The 17,328-nt window shown below is 39.0% G+C and overlaps 1 protein-coding gene and 1 long non-coding RNA gene across 3 annotated transcripts in view; one reads left to right on the top strand and one right to left on the bottom strand.

Moving 5' to 3' along the window:
* Positions 1–17,328, bottom strand: part of LOC148185510 (uncharacterized) — a 100,233-nt gene that overhangs the window by 34,492 nt on the left and 48,413 nt on the right. The gene's annotated exons all lie outside the window — the stretch shown is intronic.
* Positions 9,605–16,078, top strand: LOC148185511 (uncharacterized). The gene is made up of 4 exons (XM_088074893.1): positions 9,605–9,610; positions 9,988–10,100; positions 11,679–11,864; positions 12,008–16,078. Exons 1-4 carry the CDS (start codon positions 9,605–9,607, stop codon positions 13,380–13,382), a joined length of 1,680 nt encoding a protein of 559 aa, XP_087931019.1. The 3' UTR covers positions 13,383–16,078.

Below are 17,328 nucleotides of genomic sequence, written 5' to 3'. Positions count from 1 at the left end.
TCTCTAGTTCATACATTGCAAATTTTCAAAAGTCACACTGATGCTTGGTGGTCGCAAAATATGACTATATAGTCACTGTCTGGAGCTCTACAAAAGCCCTGTTTTTTCTGTATGTGTCTGTGAAAGGAAGAGAGCCACAGGAGAGAGAGGGAAAATGAAACGCCAGTGACAGTGCACTCCCAGACATCAGGAGAACTCTATTGTGAAGTATGCAGATGACACCATCATCGTCGGTATTACAAAGAAGTTCATAGCGGGAGGAAATCCACGATCTTGCAGAGTGGTGCACAGAAAACAATCTACTGCTCAACGTCAGAAAAAACTAAGGAGCTGATTGTTGATTTTAGAAAGAAGGAGGTGAAGACACACACCACTGTCTACATCAGTGGAGCTAAGGTGAAGCTGGTAAACAGCTATAGATTCCTTGGAATTACTATCTGTTCACCCTGCTGCCATCTGGAAAAAGATACAGAAGTATCCGCCGCAGAACCACCAGACTACGGAGCAGCTTCTTTCCCCAGGCTGTGAGACTACTCAACTCCTCCTTCAACGCCAAAAAGATGCAGCAGGATTTTCTTTAACCACGTTTAAGAAAAATGACAACAAAGCTTCCTTGTATCACACGGAAGGAAAAAAAGCATTATCAGATGAAGTAATTTAAATAAAAAATACAGCATAATATGAAACAATATATTTTTTAATTGTTAGATGATATAATTTATCATATTGCACAGCCATAGCTGCTGCTTAAAACTCCCAATTTTGATTTTGGGTAACAAGGCCCAGCTGGAGCACAGGTGATAGGGCCAGGTGATGTTTGAGGCAAAAAAAAAAAAAACTAACTCCGCAGGCTAGTGGGCAGGTGAGGAATGACAGGTGCCGGAGAAGCCAGGGTATTTGGATGACTGACAATGAGGTTAATTACAGGAATTTCAGGGAGATTAGAAAAATAAGAAAGTTGAGCGGTAGTCATGGCAGAAGATAATTGGAGTGGATGATGGCGGAGGCATGGCATACCTAATAATGAAAGTAAGCTGACACTTCATTGACCCCAGAAGTTAAATTGCTGTGGGTATAGGACTTTTTTTCTCCTTCCTGAGGGGACTGAGGTATCTGAGGATTTCATGCTAATGCCTTAATTTAGTTCCTCAGTATCAAACTCTGAAACTTCACAGGGCTGATTTTAACCAGAAGTTTCAAAGAGAGGTGCATATTGCACCATGCTGTTCTGAAACCAATCGAGCATTCTTAAACCTTGAAACAACATGTGTCATCCTTGCTGCGTTATAACCTGACAAGCTCTATAGCTGGAGATATTAGGTGAGACATTGAGGCAGTATTGATTAGTCTTCACCCGTTGCTTAGTGCTATAGCAGAAGCGAGCCACAATATTAGGTTTGCAGTTTTCAATTGAATCACTTTTTTTGATGGATGTGTTTTCCAGAATTGATAAATTGATGCAAACACCAGAGAATCCACTGCACCCAGCAGGAAGCACAGAGCATGCGTGTTTGCAGTCCAGCTCAACATTGCACCAGCTGATTTTATTGATCACTTCTTTGCTGGTTGTAGGCTTGTTAATCAGTGAATTCACCTGGTGGAGGGTTGGGAATACCCGCGCGTGGTTGCCATCCACAGCAGAGCTGAAGGCAACAACTAATAGAAAAGACAAATAAATAATTCATCCAGTTTGCTGAACTAAAGTCAATGCTTATTTCAGCACATGCTGAATGCAATGATTTACTGTTTATCCTTTGAATGTATATCTCAGCATTTAAGTGTTTGTAAGTTAATTTGAAATGGCAAACTCTAGCAACCAATTTCTGTGTTTATACTTTTTGTAAAGACTCATAAAATGCAGCTGGTTAGTTAGGATTAAAGCAAAAGACCACTGAGGATTACTGCCCAAACACCTTCTTAATTGGTACCTTGTGTCCTTGGGTCAACTGCTCTTTTTATTATTATTGTTAAAAACTATTGTGTTTTGGGTTGGGTTTTTTTTTACATCAAACTGATACTCTTTTCATTCTATGTATTGCATTTAAAATGTGAATGAGTAAAATGTCTGAAAGGAGTGCGTTGAATGTCAACAAAATAAAACTTTGACAAAACCTTAACACTTAAATAATTGCTTCTCTTACAATGCTCAAAGTGCATGTAATGTTATGTTGTAATCCTTATATAATGTCCATGATGTACAATAATTGCTTATGAACATAAGTCTTAAAATAAACTACACTCAACACCTTACAGAAATTACTATCATTGCAGTATTGAGGTTGATGCAGTGAACTGCAGTGACCTACTGTTCAGAAAAGTATAATCGTTATAACCAAGGAAACTGAGCCTACTTTGAAAATGGACCAAGTTACATGTCACCCCATTTAAGGTGACGAGCACAAATTATACAAGGCTTCCTGTTTTGGGAACCAGAACATTCCCCTTTGCTTGGACTGAAGGAATATGCAATACAGTCAACAACTCTGAGGAAGCAAGTTAAAGTTTAGTCCTGTCAGTGTCAGTTTTGGGGCTCTTGGAAACTGGAAGCATTTGTCTCTTATCCCAGCGGTGGCTGCTGAGCACACTTGACACGGCTCTGCTCGCACAGGGTTGAGAAACAGCCCACGGGTGTTTGAAATGTGCGAGTCCCCAGAACTTGCAGGGGTTGTGAATGATGTGAGCAAGGCTGGTGCAGCATGTGATATGTGGGTACTCGGTTCAATGTCAAGTTTAATATCTTTCAATAGTTATATGATCACATGGATGTTTAAAAGCTCAAGAGTAATCAAGGACACGGTACTTTCTTGCCTGTCTGACCTGCTTAAAATGATGACTGCATCTTGAAATGTCCTCTCTATCAGAAAGGCCAGACGTCATCTGAAATTGCTGCCAATGCATGTCTGTTTAGTCATTTCTCTTAATATGTCTTTGGAGAACAACAGAGATCTATGACACAAAGAGAAAATCTGAAAAATGATTTCATTATTTTATCTGATAAGACATTTGTGAGAAGTTTTGGCAAAATTAGCATATACATTCTTGAGCCAAAACATGTTTTGTGAGGTCATGACCTTTGGTCATCAAATTTTATTCAGTCCAAGAGGATGTTTGTGCTATTTTTTTTTTAAATCCCTTAACATCTTGAGATACCATGTTCATGAGAATGCTATGAACAAGGCCTCAGTGACCTTGACCTTTCATTTTTGATGACTGAATTCTACTCAATGTATTATTGGCACAAAGTGAACATTCATGCCAAATTTAAAACAAAACCTAAAACATAATGCCTCTGGCCACAGCTAATACAGATGAATACAAGTTTGAACATGTAATCAGAAGACTTCAGAGAGGTTGATGCAATGGTTTCACATAAATAACGTAAAAAAAGAATGCATCCCATATTCTACAGTGAAATACTTGAAGTTGTAAAGGATCAACTCCACACTGACCAAAGACAGCTCAAACTCCTTTCTGCAGTGGAATGCCGTAAGCCTAAACATGCATCAAAGCTATGCCGGGCCTATTTGAAGTCTTCAGGAAGAGCTGACTTGCAAGGATTTCCTTCTACAGTCAGCAGACCTCAACCCCACTGAGCTTCCATTTAAAAGAAAAAACGGAAAAATGGGGGGCGGTTAAAATTCTTAAGCTCTGTCAAAGACTGCCACAAAAAAACTTAAGGAGTGACATCCTTTCATTTGTTTCACTTAAATACTTAAAGTGATCCATTAGCAAGGTATTTCTGCAGTCCTCTGTATACTTCATTCAGCTCAAATAACTTTGTCTTTGAAAGGGTGCAGCCAAGTAATCACATGGGTTTCTGCATGTGTAGTTTTGCTTAAAAACAAAATGACTTAAATGATTCAAAATGAAATAATTCATAGGCTATGCTTGCTGAATAATAGATTGCTGCCTGCTTTATCACTGTCATTTTTTTTCACTCTTTTCTTATTGCATGTGTGTAAAAAAATGCTGTTTCTTGGTGCAACCAGAAGTCAAGACTACAGGGAGTCATCTTAAAGTGTACTGCCTTGCCCCAAATTGTTACCAATCAACCCCCTGTCAGACAAGCCTTTGAATAATTGCTCACAATGATCTTTAAACTGTTCCAACTTTTTGTTCCATAGCCTTCAGTATAGATGCTGCTAGATGTGCATTCATATGAGTAGAAGCAGACTCTGCAGCCTCCGGTGCTGACCTTTACTTTAATGCTTAATCACTGTGTTGATCCCAATTTGACTTATTTATGTTTTTAAGTCAGCAGAATTCAAGTGAAACAAAAAAGAATGCGGGCCTCTCTCCCACTGGCCGCTGCATTTCAGGGCTCGGTGACAAAGATACAATGTGATACAATTAATGTCACAGTGTCTTGATATTGTATCTGCTAGTCTAGATAACAGTAAAATCATAGCTCTGAGCAGAACTTGGGGGGTCATGTGTTTATTAAAGCATGTACATCCTGATGTCATTTGTGTGCGTGTTTTGTTTTCTGTTTTTTTCCTTAGAAAAAAAACAGTTTTTGAATGGGGTTCACAGTCTAACCACAAATAAGTAAAAGTCATCTGGTGCCTCAGAACATCACCTTATGTGACTGTATAGTCTATTTTTATAGCTACATCATAAAAAAGAATGTCAAGGCCTTCTATGAAACTATGTGAGAAAGAACCGGATAGTGTTTTGATCTATATTTTTAGGGTCTGTGTGATCTACAATGCCACAAGAAAACACTACAGATCTCAAGGCAGCCAATTAGAGCCTTGGTTCTTGGCTGCCATGCCTCTAATTATCCAGCTTCTATTGAGTCAACTGAGTCCTCATTAAAAACAAGTTTGGTGACGTGCAATTGTGGGTTGAAATTTTTGAGATTTGAATCAGTGTCAGTCGTTTTCAGACTGTAAAGTTTGCAGTGATACCATTGGCTTCTATTTCAAGCATCTCAATGAGTTATTAATTTTATATATGTACTGTTTTATTTGTTTCCATCAGTCAAAGTGACTTTTTGAAATGTGCCTTGATGCAAAAACAGGTCTACTGGATAAGAAATGCTGGGGGATAATAACTTGGGGACTGCTTATTATAAGTTTTTTGTCAGTTTCACTTCAAATTCAATGACTTCCAGAGCTGGATTAAGTATTTCGTATTTACATTTCACTTGTAATTTACAATCAGAGCTGTCTTAGTTTTGATCTTACGGATCGACTACCTGAATGGTTTGACTTGACATGTTTCATACACTGATTTCAGTCACATTCTCAGTTTAACAACACCTTTTTTTTGCCAGATTATATTCTACTTGTTTGTTGTTTTTTGGTCTCTTTTTTATCAAACCAACTCTATCAAATGAATATTGATTTTCTCTGTTCCAGCTTGTTTAGTCATGCTCATAATCATGTGTTGTGTTACTTAAGTGTGTTTGTTTTAAACTACATGCTTTCTCCTGATGTTTATTCAACCTTACAATTTGTCCATTTTTATATATTACTGACAATCAGGGGTTGACATATTATCGGCCTGGACAATTATCGGGGCCAATATTTAGCTTTTTCACCATTATCTGTATCAGTCTTCTTTTTAAATGATCCCCAATAAAATTAATTAATGAGAAAGTGTGTATATTACTATTTATTAAAATAGCGTCAGCATGGAGGGAACTTGTATCATGTAAAAGCTCAGGGCGATTCGATTTTAACTTAAATTTTATGAGGTGTGGTTTATAAAAAAAAATGAAAAAAAAGTTGAAAGGAACTTGCTGTATTTGATGTTGAAAGTGAAAGTTTTAATTAAACATTTACTAAAGATGTTTCAACAAAGTTTTTTTGTGTGTTATATTCCAAATTCTAAATTGAAATATTTTCATTCTTATTGTAAATACATATTGGTTCCAAATATCTGTTGGTCTCATTAAGTACTAATAATCGGTATCAGTAGTGGTATCGGCCCTGAAAAAACAGTCAACAGTCAACAGCTGTCGACCCCTGCTGGCAATGTTTACCTTTGTTGACAAATGTGTCTAAAAATGGCTAGTCAAGCCAGTACTACACGTAAACACTATATATAATTAAATAGCTTAATAGTTTAATACTAGGGTAAGACCATCATTAGCCAAAGCAAAATGTTCCTAACTGTGATAAAAGCATACTTTGAAAAAAAACTGTCGTACATTTGTTTTTTCTGTGATAACACATCATCTGTGAGACTTTTAAGATGTCATAACTCATCATTTGCATCCATTCTTTGGCAGGAATACAAAGGTTCTTGGCAAAAGCTTGCCTATTGCGGGTTAAAAACAGTTCAAACTATATACTTAGCAACTATGCTGACAGAGTTTGTGTGTAATCTGGCTGTTGAACTGTTGAACTTAACAACATTTAAAAGGTGGGAGGTGAAAAGAGAGAGACATAAACAGACATGCCATCATCTTGTCAATGTTAACTCAAACTCTGTGACTGGAGTCTGGAGGTAAATATCAAGGTTTTTAAATCAATTCAAGTCTGAGCTGCAGTGCATGTTGTAAAAAGGCTAATGTCTTCATCGTCACGTCCTCAAAGTAAGGTGAACATTTGCTTCAAATTAAGTCTGAAAACAAATGCATGAAAGGAGGAATTTTAATTATATTTGGCCTAGTGTGCAATGCAACTCTGTATTAGATGAAATAATCAGACACTGGTAATATAAATAAAGCTCATCACAATGCAACAAAGAAAATAATATCTGATATTATTATGTTCTTCAGACAAAAAAAAAGTTTCTCATTGTTATTGACGGTAGATAAATGCATGAAGGTGGATTTTAACAACGGCTCTGAGTTTTATTAATGCAGCTGTTGTTCGCTATGCAGTGACATGATCCAGAGCAAATAAAGGCCGTCCAGATTTAAACACCTCTGAGCAGTTTCACAATGCAAAGTTGTAAATGTGCCGTGAGGCTGTGTGAGCAAGATAGTGTCAGCCAGACATCCTTGGTCCATCTGTGGGAACTAATTATGTCAGCGTCAACGGCTAATTAGAAAGGGAAAAAATGGGGAAATGCCAGATGCTGAATGCCCAGATCAATCAGCCTGGAATATAAACGTAGCTGCTGCAACTTAGTGTCAGCACAAGGTTGGTTTATTCTCTTTAGGACCCATGAGCTAACGTGGGATCTGTTGTGAGAGTTAGCTTTTTCAAAAAATGTGTGTCTGTGTGCGTGTGTGTGCTGTAATAGAATCAAAACACGGGCTCAGAAATTGAGAGCTTTCCACATTTCATTTTTTTTCTTTTTCTTTGGATCAATTGTGCAGAACAGAGCGACAAGTAAGATTGCTTTTTTTTCGCCTGGCTACTATTATCCGAATGGAATCAGCACTGAAAGTTTCCCCCATTAATCATCACAGCAACCAAGTCGCTCTGGCTCTCTGCTGCACATGAGTCGCACACCCACACATATACACACTCGAAAGGCACAAGCAGAACACAGGAAATGCTACCTGGAAATAATACGAGAGCATGTTGCACTCACACAGACCCAGACACAAATAAATACACACATAGACCAGCTCCCCACTGGGCCATCGAATTCCCACCCTGATCTCTGCAGGGTCAGCCTGGTCGAAAAGCTAATCCAGAGGTGTGTAGGAGGTGTCGGGGAAAGAGAAGCAAGGGGCTGAAGCACGGAAACAGAGTGGAGTAATTTGCTGGATATGTGAGGTTGTTCGGGTTATACACCATTCAAACGGTCAAAAACGCAGCAGCAAAGCAGTGCACTTTAGAAATACATTTAATAGCAACTTCATGAGCACAGCTAAGCCTTTATACACCAGCAAGACGCAAGCAAACCTTGAAGTTAAAAAGAGAGAGAGCCATGCAAAAACATCTCCAAGGCAAGAGTAAACTGCAGAAGCATTTTCAAGATTTTCAAGAGGTTTATATTTTAAATTTTTGCCGCAAAAGTAATTCAGGTCCTTACGGCTCAGTTCAAGTAACTTGATCTACTTTCAGATAAAGCTAAAGGGAAAGAGGTTTTCTCCATTTCACAGGATGGGATGGATGAAAAAGACCCAGTCTAAGATGCACATGTGCATTGGCAGATACACTGTGAAAAGACACTATTTGTTTGAACTTAAAATTGTATGTCTCTCTGCTGCTTTATATTTTTAAGTTTACTGAATTTGAGAATACGAGAATAAGTTGAGTCATTACAAAATTAACTTAACTAGTCTTAAAACGTTAATTTTCAGGCTACATTATTTTTTTCAAAAAAAGAAAAAAAAGTTGAGTCATTACAAAATTATCAATTTGACTTCTCAAATTCAGTAATATTAAAATTTTGAGGTAGCCAGGACAATTATGATATTATATTAAAACAAATGTTACATTGTATTTGCTACATACTGCAATGTTACTGTCCACTGTAATTACTGATTATGACAAAGAAAAGAACAAGACAGGTTTTAGTTTATAGTCTTATTAAGAGTTTTGTGGCCCAAAAGTTGCGATCTATAAAAACAAACTTTGACCCATGGATATAAACATTTTGGATATGCAGACATGAATGAATGATTTTATTTTCGTGTCATGCCACCACTGTGACCCATCCCATATGGAATTATATGACACCAATCAACAAGCAAATCAATTCAAAAATCTTAGAATTTATTCACAAATCAAATGAATTAATCGATAATAGAACTAAAATGATCCACTTCGCCAACAACCAAAAGAGCGCAGCTACCAAGGTAGCACTTCACTTTTCCAGATGTTGACACCCTTGCCAACCCCTATTGTAAGCCCCTATCAAAAAGATATTTCAGCTTCAGGATTCAACAACCAAAAGAGCGCAGCTACCAAGGTAGCACTTCACTTTTCCAGATGTTGACACCCCTACCAACACAATAGGTGTCCCCTGTTGATAAGATATTCTAGCTTCAGGGTTCAACAACCAAAAGAGTGCAGCTACCAAGGTAGCACTTCACTTTTCCAGATGTTGACACCCCTACCAACACAATAGGTGTCCCCTGTTGATAAGATATTCTAGCTTCAGGGTTCAACAACCAAAAGAGTGCAGCTACCAAAGCAGCACTTCACTTTTCCAGATGTTGACACCCCTACCGGCCCCTACTGTAAGACACACACACACACACACACACACACACACACACACACACACATACTGTATATATATATATATATATATATATATATATATATATATACATATATCCACACATATACACTCCTATAAAGGAGGAGCGGGGGGTCTGTTACATATCTGTGCTCAGGAGCCAAATTGATAGCAACCTATCCATGCTGTGCTGAGTTACAAATATCAGCTGACCCTCTGCTAATGTCTCCTTTCTGATGCATGAAGGCTGTGTGTCTGTGTGCACAGACTGTGGAACACAGCTATAGAATGTTGGGGAGTTTTGTAGCTGTGATGTCACATTCAGGCCTTTATGATGAAATATGTTCTACAGATTTCATCATGAAGGCTGGAACTCATCATTCATCACCTTATGAATACTGCCAAGACAGTTAACAGTTCCACACAGGCCTTCACCAAGAAAACTACCGCGAGATCAGCCCCCGGAGAATTGAGGATTTCAGCTTCGATAGATGAATTACATCTCAACATGGAGGTAAGTAAATCTAGCTTTGAATTGCCAGTGTTAGGGAAAAACCAATTACATGAAATGCAAAATAAATAGAATTGAAATCAGTTACAGTTTGAGGAGTTTATGTGTAGAATAAATCATGCATTTTCTTGCATTTTTTCAGTTTTAAAACATTTGTTAGTAAAGTAATTAAAAAAGAAATCATTACTTTGATAAAGTAATTCAAAAAGATTTATCTAAGAAATGGCTTTGGAATTGTGTGCAGCACCAAGTATCTCAACTGTTTACAGTGACTTTACATGTTGAACTTGTAGATTTTTACAGTCTCATGACATTGAGAAGTGTTTTGTTGGCGTTTAAAAGATACTTGACTGTTAAAACCTGATTGTTTTTCTTTCTAGTCTCCATTAGTAAACCAGGGAGAACTGAGGTGCAGCGATTTGGACATGCCCCTGATCACATCGGACGATCTTGAACCAAGGATCACTAAACTTATGAGCACCATGCGAAATCAGTAAGTCACAAGTTAAAAGTCAACACACGCACACAAACATACACACACACGCACACTGTGGCAAGCCCTTTAAACATTCAATTAGTAGCAAAAACAGCAATTGTGGATTTCTTGTGTTTTTTTTGTTTTGACTTACATTCAAAGCCAGCATATCCACAATGCAATACTTCAACAGTGGCAACTGCTGACAGAATTGGGAACACAACATACATGTAAACAATTCAGTTCGTACTCGTGGCAATGTTCATTGTAGATACCATATCTACAAATGCTCTTAGATTACAGATATAAAAAATGAAATTATAGATATTTTAAATTCAATTTCCACTGGTCAAAATCATATTATGTTATATAAAGAGCAGGCTTTCTTGCAGTGGCCTTTATGAAATGAGCAGTGGTATGATCAAAGTTTTAATAAATAGACAGCATTAGCTAGTTTTTAGTTGATAAGCCGGCTAAGAGCCTTTCACATTAAGTTAAATTATACAGGGAAATCTTCACAAGCATTAATCAAGGGAAACTGAGCCAAAATCCATTCTTGAAAGGTGTGAGATTTTCCAATTCCTCATGACGATAAATTATTACCCATCATGTGAGTAGTCTATGTCAGCCACACGTGCTCATCTCCCTGATGGTTTTTTCCTTTATATAAAATATTTTTTTTGTTATTGTAAGACACGTGTTGGTTTCTGAAGCATGATGTCACAGAAAACAAAGTGCTTTTTTTTAAAAAAAATTTTATTATATTTTTCATTGGCAAACTACATTGTGTTTGTTAGTAAATTGTTGGGAATTTGTAAAACATGTTTTCTTTGTTAGGTTTTGGCAGGATATTAGTCTCATGAATATTTAAAACAAGATTGCTATTAATACAAAATTAGGTTTAAAAATAGTAAAAAAGCATGGAGTATTATCTGTTCTTGGGTCGTGTCTGCTAAAGGCATTGAGTAGAAGTACAAGCTAGCAGCGCTTATCAAACATGAATCAACATTTTGTTACTGTATTGTCTATTTCTTGTTGTTTGCAGAATTATATTTCAAAGTTTGTGATCTGTCCACCAGTTGGATCAACTTTCTAAGTTTTACAGCTAAACAGTACACTAAAATATATTTTTGAAAACATTTATGGGGAGAAATAGGCAATGAAGTTACAGAATCTTCATTCATATATGATCAGTACTGTGGAGTTTGACAGTTGACCAAAGGGGAAGACTGAAAGAGCTGAGGGCGTTCGTTGAACAAGGTAAACTTGGCGCTAGCACAAAAGGAGTGAATGAAAAGAAGAAAAAAAAAACAAAACACTTATGCTATGTGCTCTGGCATTAGCTTTTAGTGGGGGTGGGGTCATGTTAAGAATGGTGTCACCGAGCTATGATATCAGGCCCACCTAAAAAATCTCAAACACAAAAATGGTGAAAAGTTGTTTGATGTTGATAGTCTGACTCCACATTTCACTACAAAATAATTCTGTTTTTTTTTTTTTTTCACATTTCAGCGAGTATTTTATAACGTACAATTTAGAGAGAAATCTCTGATTTTCATTCAAAATACTTAAACCATGCTAAATCTTGTTTTCCAGGGAGTGGATGATGATGTTAGATGGCAAAGCTGACTTGGAGAAGTACACTTTACTGACCCACATGTGTCACTGCATTTTAGAAGTGATCACAAATGTGGTCCTGGACACTGTGGTACCTCAAGTTCACAACAGGATGGAGATTGACCAGGAGGGGGTCAGCAATTCCAGCAACACTTCTGTTATGAGGTAAGTCAAAAGTTTCCACAGGCAAAGGCTGTTTTGTTCACCTACACTGTCTTCTAAACATCAATATCAAATGCAGCATTTTTGTAACCTTGGGATTATTAGAGTCCAATTTAGCTGACTCCTGTGACTTTTTCTATTTTAAGGAACGGTATCAATATTGCGCATATGGAGCGTAATTATTACAGAGTGACAGAGGACGATATCCAAGCCAGCCTAGGGTATTCATTAGATGAATGTTTTGGAGCAACACTGAAAAGTGAACAGAAGAGGTCCCATCACTCCAAAAAGCTAATGGAGTTAACTGCAACAGAGGTGATGAAGAGGGTGAACCATGTACTGGAGAGAATCACAGGGTCTCCATCGGAAACATCAAATGCACCTTACATCAAAGATATGGTTTACTGTGTTGTCCATATCTTGAGGGAGTGCTTGGACCCTGCGACTCAAGAAGGCCCAGAACAACTGGACACAGCTGACGATCAGGAATGCTGGGACAGTGATGAACCCGAGGATGTCACCCCAGAACAACTGAACACAGCTGATGATCAGGAATGCCGGGACAGTGATGAACCTGAGGATGTCACCCCAGAACAACTGAACACAGCTGATGATCAGGAATGCCGGGACAGTGATGAACTCGAGGATGTCACCCCAGAACAACTGGACACAGCTGATGATCAAGAATGCCGGGACAGTGATGAACTCGAGGATGTCACCCCAGAACAACTGGACACAGCTGATGATCAGGAATGCTGGGACAGTGATGAACTCGAGGATGTCAGCCCAGAACAACTAGAGACAGCTGAGGATCAGGAAGACCCAGACAGTAACTTCTGTAAGGGTTCCAGTCCAAACCAGGCGATGGACGTTGAGCAGTTAAACACAAAGGATGCTGGAACAACTGTCTCTTTAACAGAGAGTTCAGAACACTCAGTCTGCCAGATCGTAGAGCCGACTGTCAGTTCTGCAGAAGAATTACCCCAGCGAGAGAAGACCTTTTATGTTGTGTTTCTTGGCCAGCTCCTGGATTACATTTCTCAATCCACTGAGACATCAATATATGATGTGGACTTTGATGGGATGCTGGAACGTGTTAGAGAGAGGACAGTGGGAAGTGTCACTCTCCCACAGAGTGTCGGAAACATCCACATCCCCATCTATGAAAAACTCTGCCACCAGTTTGGATCTGCAAAGCTGCTGCAGGCTGCCATGGTGTCCGGTGATGTGGCATTTGACGAAGCCGTTGCCAGGACATTAAAAGCGCAGCTGTGGAAGACCTCAAGACCACCTGTCAGCTTTGGAACCAAACTGAAGAGGTTTTTCTCCCGCAGGTCTAGGAAAGTGACTCCAGCCACTGAGAATAACCCAATGGTGTCTCACAGCAAAGTCATCAACCAAGACAAAAATTCAACTCTGCCACCTCAGAGGAAACAGAAGCACCCTGCCATCGTCAGGATGTTCTCCTCTGTATCCAGGATCCTGAGGAAGCCATTTGCCTGTTGCGTCAGCGCTGAATGATAGGACAATGAAAACACGCAAGTATACTATCAATCCCCCCTTTACTGTCTGTATTCATCTAGAAAAAAAATCCCTTTTTGTCTAGATGAATACATGCTCTTAAAAAGGATGCACCATTTTGTAGTCAAAGTAATAATGATAATGGGCAGCACGTTGGTACAGTGGTGAGCACTGTCACCACACAGCAAGAGGGTTCCAGTTTGGAACGCGCTGGGGCCCGTCTGTGTGGAGTTTGCATGTTCTCCGCGTGACAGCAAAGGTTTACTTTGTGTTCTCTGGCTCCCTCCCAAAGTCGAAAGATATGCAGGTTAGGTTAAATGATGACTTTAAATTGCCCTTAGGTGTGAAAGTGAGTGTGAATGTTTGTCTGTCTCTTTGTGTCAGCACTGTGATAGTGTAGCAACCAGTCCAGGGCGTAACCTGCTTCTCATGCAGTTGTAGCTGGGATAGACTCCAGTCCCTCCAAAACCCAAATGAGATAATTAATTACAGATAATGAATGAATGAATAAATGATAGTTATAAGATTAAAAAATAAATACCAATGGCAATATCACAACATTTGGGTTGGAAGAGATTCACTGCCACAAGCGAAGGAATTTAAATATCTTGTGGTCTTGGTCACGAGTGAGGGTAAAATGGAACGTGAGATGGAGAGGTGATTTGGTGCCGTATCCGCAGTGATGCGGACTGTTGTGGTGGAGAGGGAGCTAAGCCACAAGGCAAAGCTGTCACTTTACTGCTCCATCTATGTTTCGACCCTCACCTATGGTCATGATCTTCGGGTAGTGACTGAAAGAATGAGATCCTAGATACAAGCAGCTGAAATGCGTTTCCTCCGGAGTGTGACACCCAGAGGGAGCTCAGAGTAGAGCTGCTGCTCCTTCGCATTGAAAGTGGCCAGCTAAATTGTTTCGGGCATGGGATCAGGATGCCTCCGGGGCATCTCCCTTTGGGGGTGTTTGGGGCACGTCCAACTGGAAGGAGGCCCCGGGGAAGACCTGGAATATGCTAAAGGCTCTCATGTGGCCTGTTGAGGTCCCCCAGGAGAAGCTGACAAGCATTTCTGGGGAAAGGGATGTCTGCAGTGCTTTGCTCAGCCTGTCAGCCCGCTTATGTGGGTCCAGGTCACCCTGCCACCCTGTGACCTGGACCCACATAAGCGGATGACAGTGGGTGGATGAATGGATGGATGCATGGAATATGAAACATTTGAAAATAGAGCTGAAGCTACATTATATCACAACATCCTTTTTAAGAGCGAGGGCAGCACAAAGGCTCAAATTGACATCATAGTAAGAAGGTTGAGGGTTCTGTTTGTGACCTTTGACCTTTCTGTGTGGAGTTTGTATGTTCTCCCTGTGTTCTCGTGGGTTTTCTCCGGGTGCTCCGGTTTCCTCCCACATTCCAAAAACATTCCATTGGAAACTCTAAAATTGCCCATAATTCTGTATTTAAATGTAAGATTGAACTTTAATAAAATTGAAATAGTCTAATAAGTGTTACATTTTGAATGTCATCATCAGAATCAGAGGCAGAATGAACCAAAGGTAACAAAAAAACATCACAGTTTCTGCTTTATTCACACTGTGACACACCCACACACACCAGCCACTGCTTTGTGGTTATTTACTAAAATACTCAGAGACATTTAGCGTTCCAGATATTTTGACAGAGAGGCTCATAGATTATGTAGATGTGTACAAAATGTAAAATCAGTATAATGAGTCGCAGCAGCCTCATATGGGCACAGACCTAAAGAATCACTGGTAACACCTGAGGTGGCAAGTCTAGTAATAATTTTTGTAATCCTCCATGTCTGAGTGACATATTCTGCTTTGATAACCTTTGCAGAGTGGCAGCTTAGTTATATAAAACATGACTTTTATACCCATACCTAGGCGCAGGCATCCCTAATAATGAAATGGGCATTATTGTCCAGAAGCTACCTAGGCTTCAGCTAGGTGGGCCAGAAACTAGTCTTTATTACTTTGATTTTTCTTTTTTGCATTTATGAGACATCACTTTTATATTTTGATTCTTTTAGTTTAAACAGTGATTCTCATGACGTGATGTCAGAGATATCAGAGATAAAAAGTCAAGTAAATTTTATTCATGAAGCCTAATATTTGCCTTTGTATTTAGCTTTTAAAGCAGGCATCATATTACTGCACAACACTAACTCAGCCTCTTCCCTGGAGCCTTTGTCCTCCCAAGCAGGTTTCCTTGGATGGTAGTTGTGCCTGGATCGTGGATCGTGGCTGCACTGCTGCCATGGTCCTTCCTGATTTCTACTACAGCTGCTATAATATTAATCATACTTCCAGCATATATACACTATCATGTGTCAATATATACCAAAAGGGTCTAAGGACAAATTATGAATAAATAAAGTTAAGTGCAAGCAATAGGACATTGTGGTACAATTCACTTTTCTTCGGCTATCCATGTATGAAAAGTGGAGTGGTAACTTTGGGAAAACACTTGCAGAAATACAGCATCAGCCTGATGAGAAGTCACTTTATTTGCAGCAGTTCTGTGAATGTCTGTATAAAGGTAAGCTAATCAATCTAGTACTCTGAGGAAGATAAAAAAAAAACATGAGATTAGGAAATACGTTGCTTGCTCTGGCCAGTATACTGTCGATGTGTGTACACTGTATAGTATACTGTAGCACCTAACAAACATTTACTTGGATACAGCTCCTACTCGTGTTTGGGAAAAAAATGTGTAAAGACAATACAATCAAATATGTGAGGATATTTACCCTCTGTGGGTAATTTGCAGTCCTCTCTCTATGTTTGGTGCAAAATTCTCAAATGTAGTGTTTCTGCAACTTATTAATGAGGTGCAATCTGCAAATACAAAACCTTTATTTTATTGGGTATCGGTCCTGGAAAAGATGCCAAAAGAGAAATAGTAAAACACACATTTGTTTTAATAATAAATGTACTGTCATTGTGATTTCTGCTATTTTGCACTTAACTTATTTTTTTTCTGTATCTATGGGGCAACAGCACAGCTTGTTGAACTGGGAATGACCCTCATCAGTATTAGTGCCGCCTGAAGCTCTTTTACAATAACAAGAACTACAGTATTTTATTTGTATATTCACTAGTGCCCATGTTTTGTTTTATAGTAACAGTGGCATCATGTACCAGACAGAATCATCCCAAAGTGACAATAACATGAGTCCTACGCTGCGTTGTTGTTGCCTTATTCAGACTGTAATTACGAGCAGCCAAGCAGAACAAAAACACTGTCAATGTATTTCTGAGTTGGCGATATCAGGAACTTCTTATCTCTCAACATGGCTGCATACACATAAAAAAACAATATTAACACTAGTGATATTGACAATAATATTTTTTTTTCCACAATGCAACCCTATTGGCACACTGATGCAATCAAGATTCTTTGAATAAGGTGGCAAACAGTTTTTCTTTGAAATCTCATTCATTTATCTGACAGAAAAGAAGTTTTTACAGTCAGTTTGTAGAATAAATTTGAAATAATCCACCTCTGTGACTCTACCTTAAAGGGCACTTGTCCCCTCCAGCCCTCTGATTGGTTGTAAAATACTGCCTCTACTTGAAGTGAGCTTCCTTTGTTTCACGACGCACTTGATGTGGCCTTGAAAGTGAATGCACGTTTTTCCTGATGACAAGTGAAGTGCTGCTCATGTTTATGTGTGTGATTACATGGTTGGCCAGATCCTCCAGCCCTAAGTGCAGCATGTGTATGCATTTTTGTTGTGACAGTCACTTTGCCCTGTTGTAAGCCCCACTCAGCTGATGATCCGTGCAGATTAAAACACACACCACTAATTATTTGCAAATGATATTTGAGCTGGGACAGCGACTGAACACACTGACAAACAGACAGGAGAAAAGACCATGACTGTATAGAGTAAATGTTTGCAAGCCGCTTTAGAATTCAGTTTGACA

Source organism: Plectropomus leopardus, chromosome 24 (assembly GCF_026936395.1).
Source record: "Plectropomus leopardus strain MGB_pleo_1.0 chromosome 24, ASM2693639v1, whole genome shotgun sequence".
NCBI lineage: Eukaryota > Metazoa > Chordata > Actinopteri > Perciformes > Serranidae > Plectropomus > Plectropomus leopardus.
This window is presented reverse-complemented; position numbering and strand designations above follow the sequence as displayed.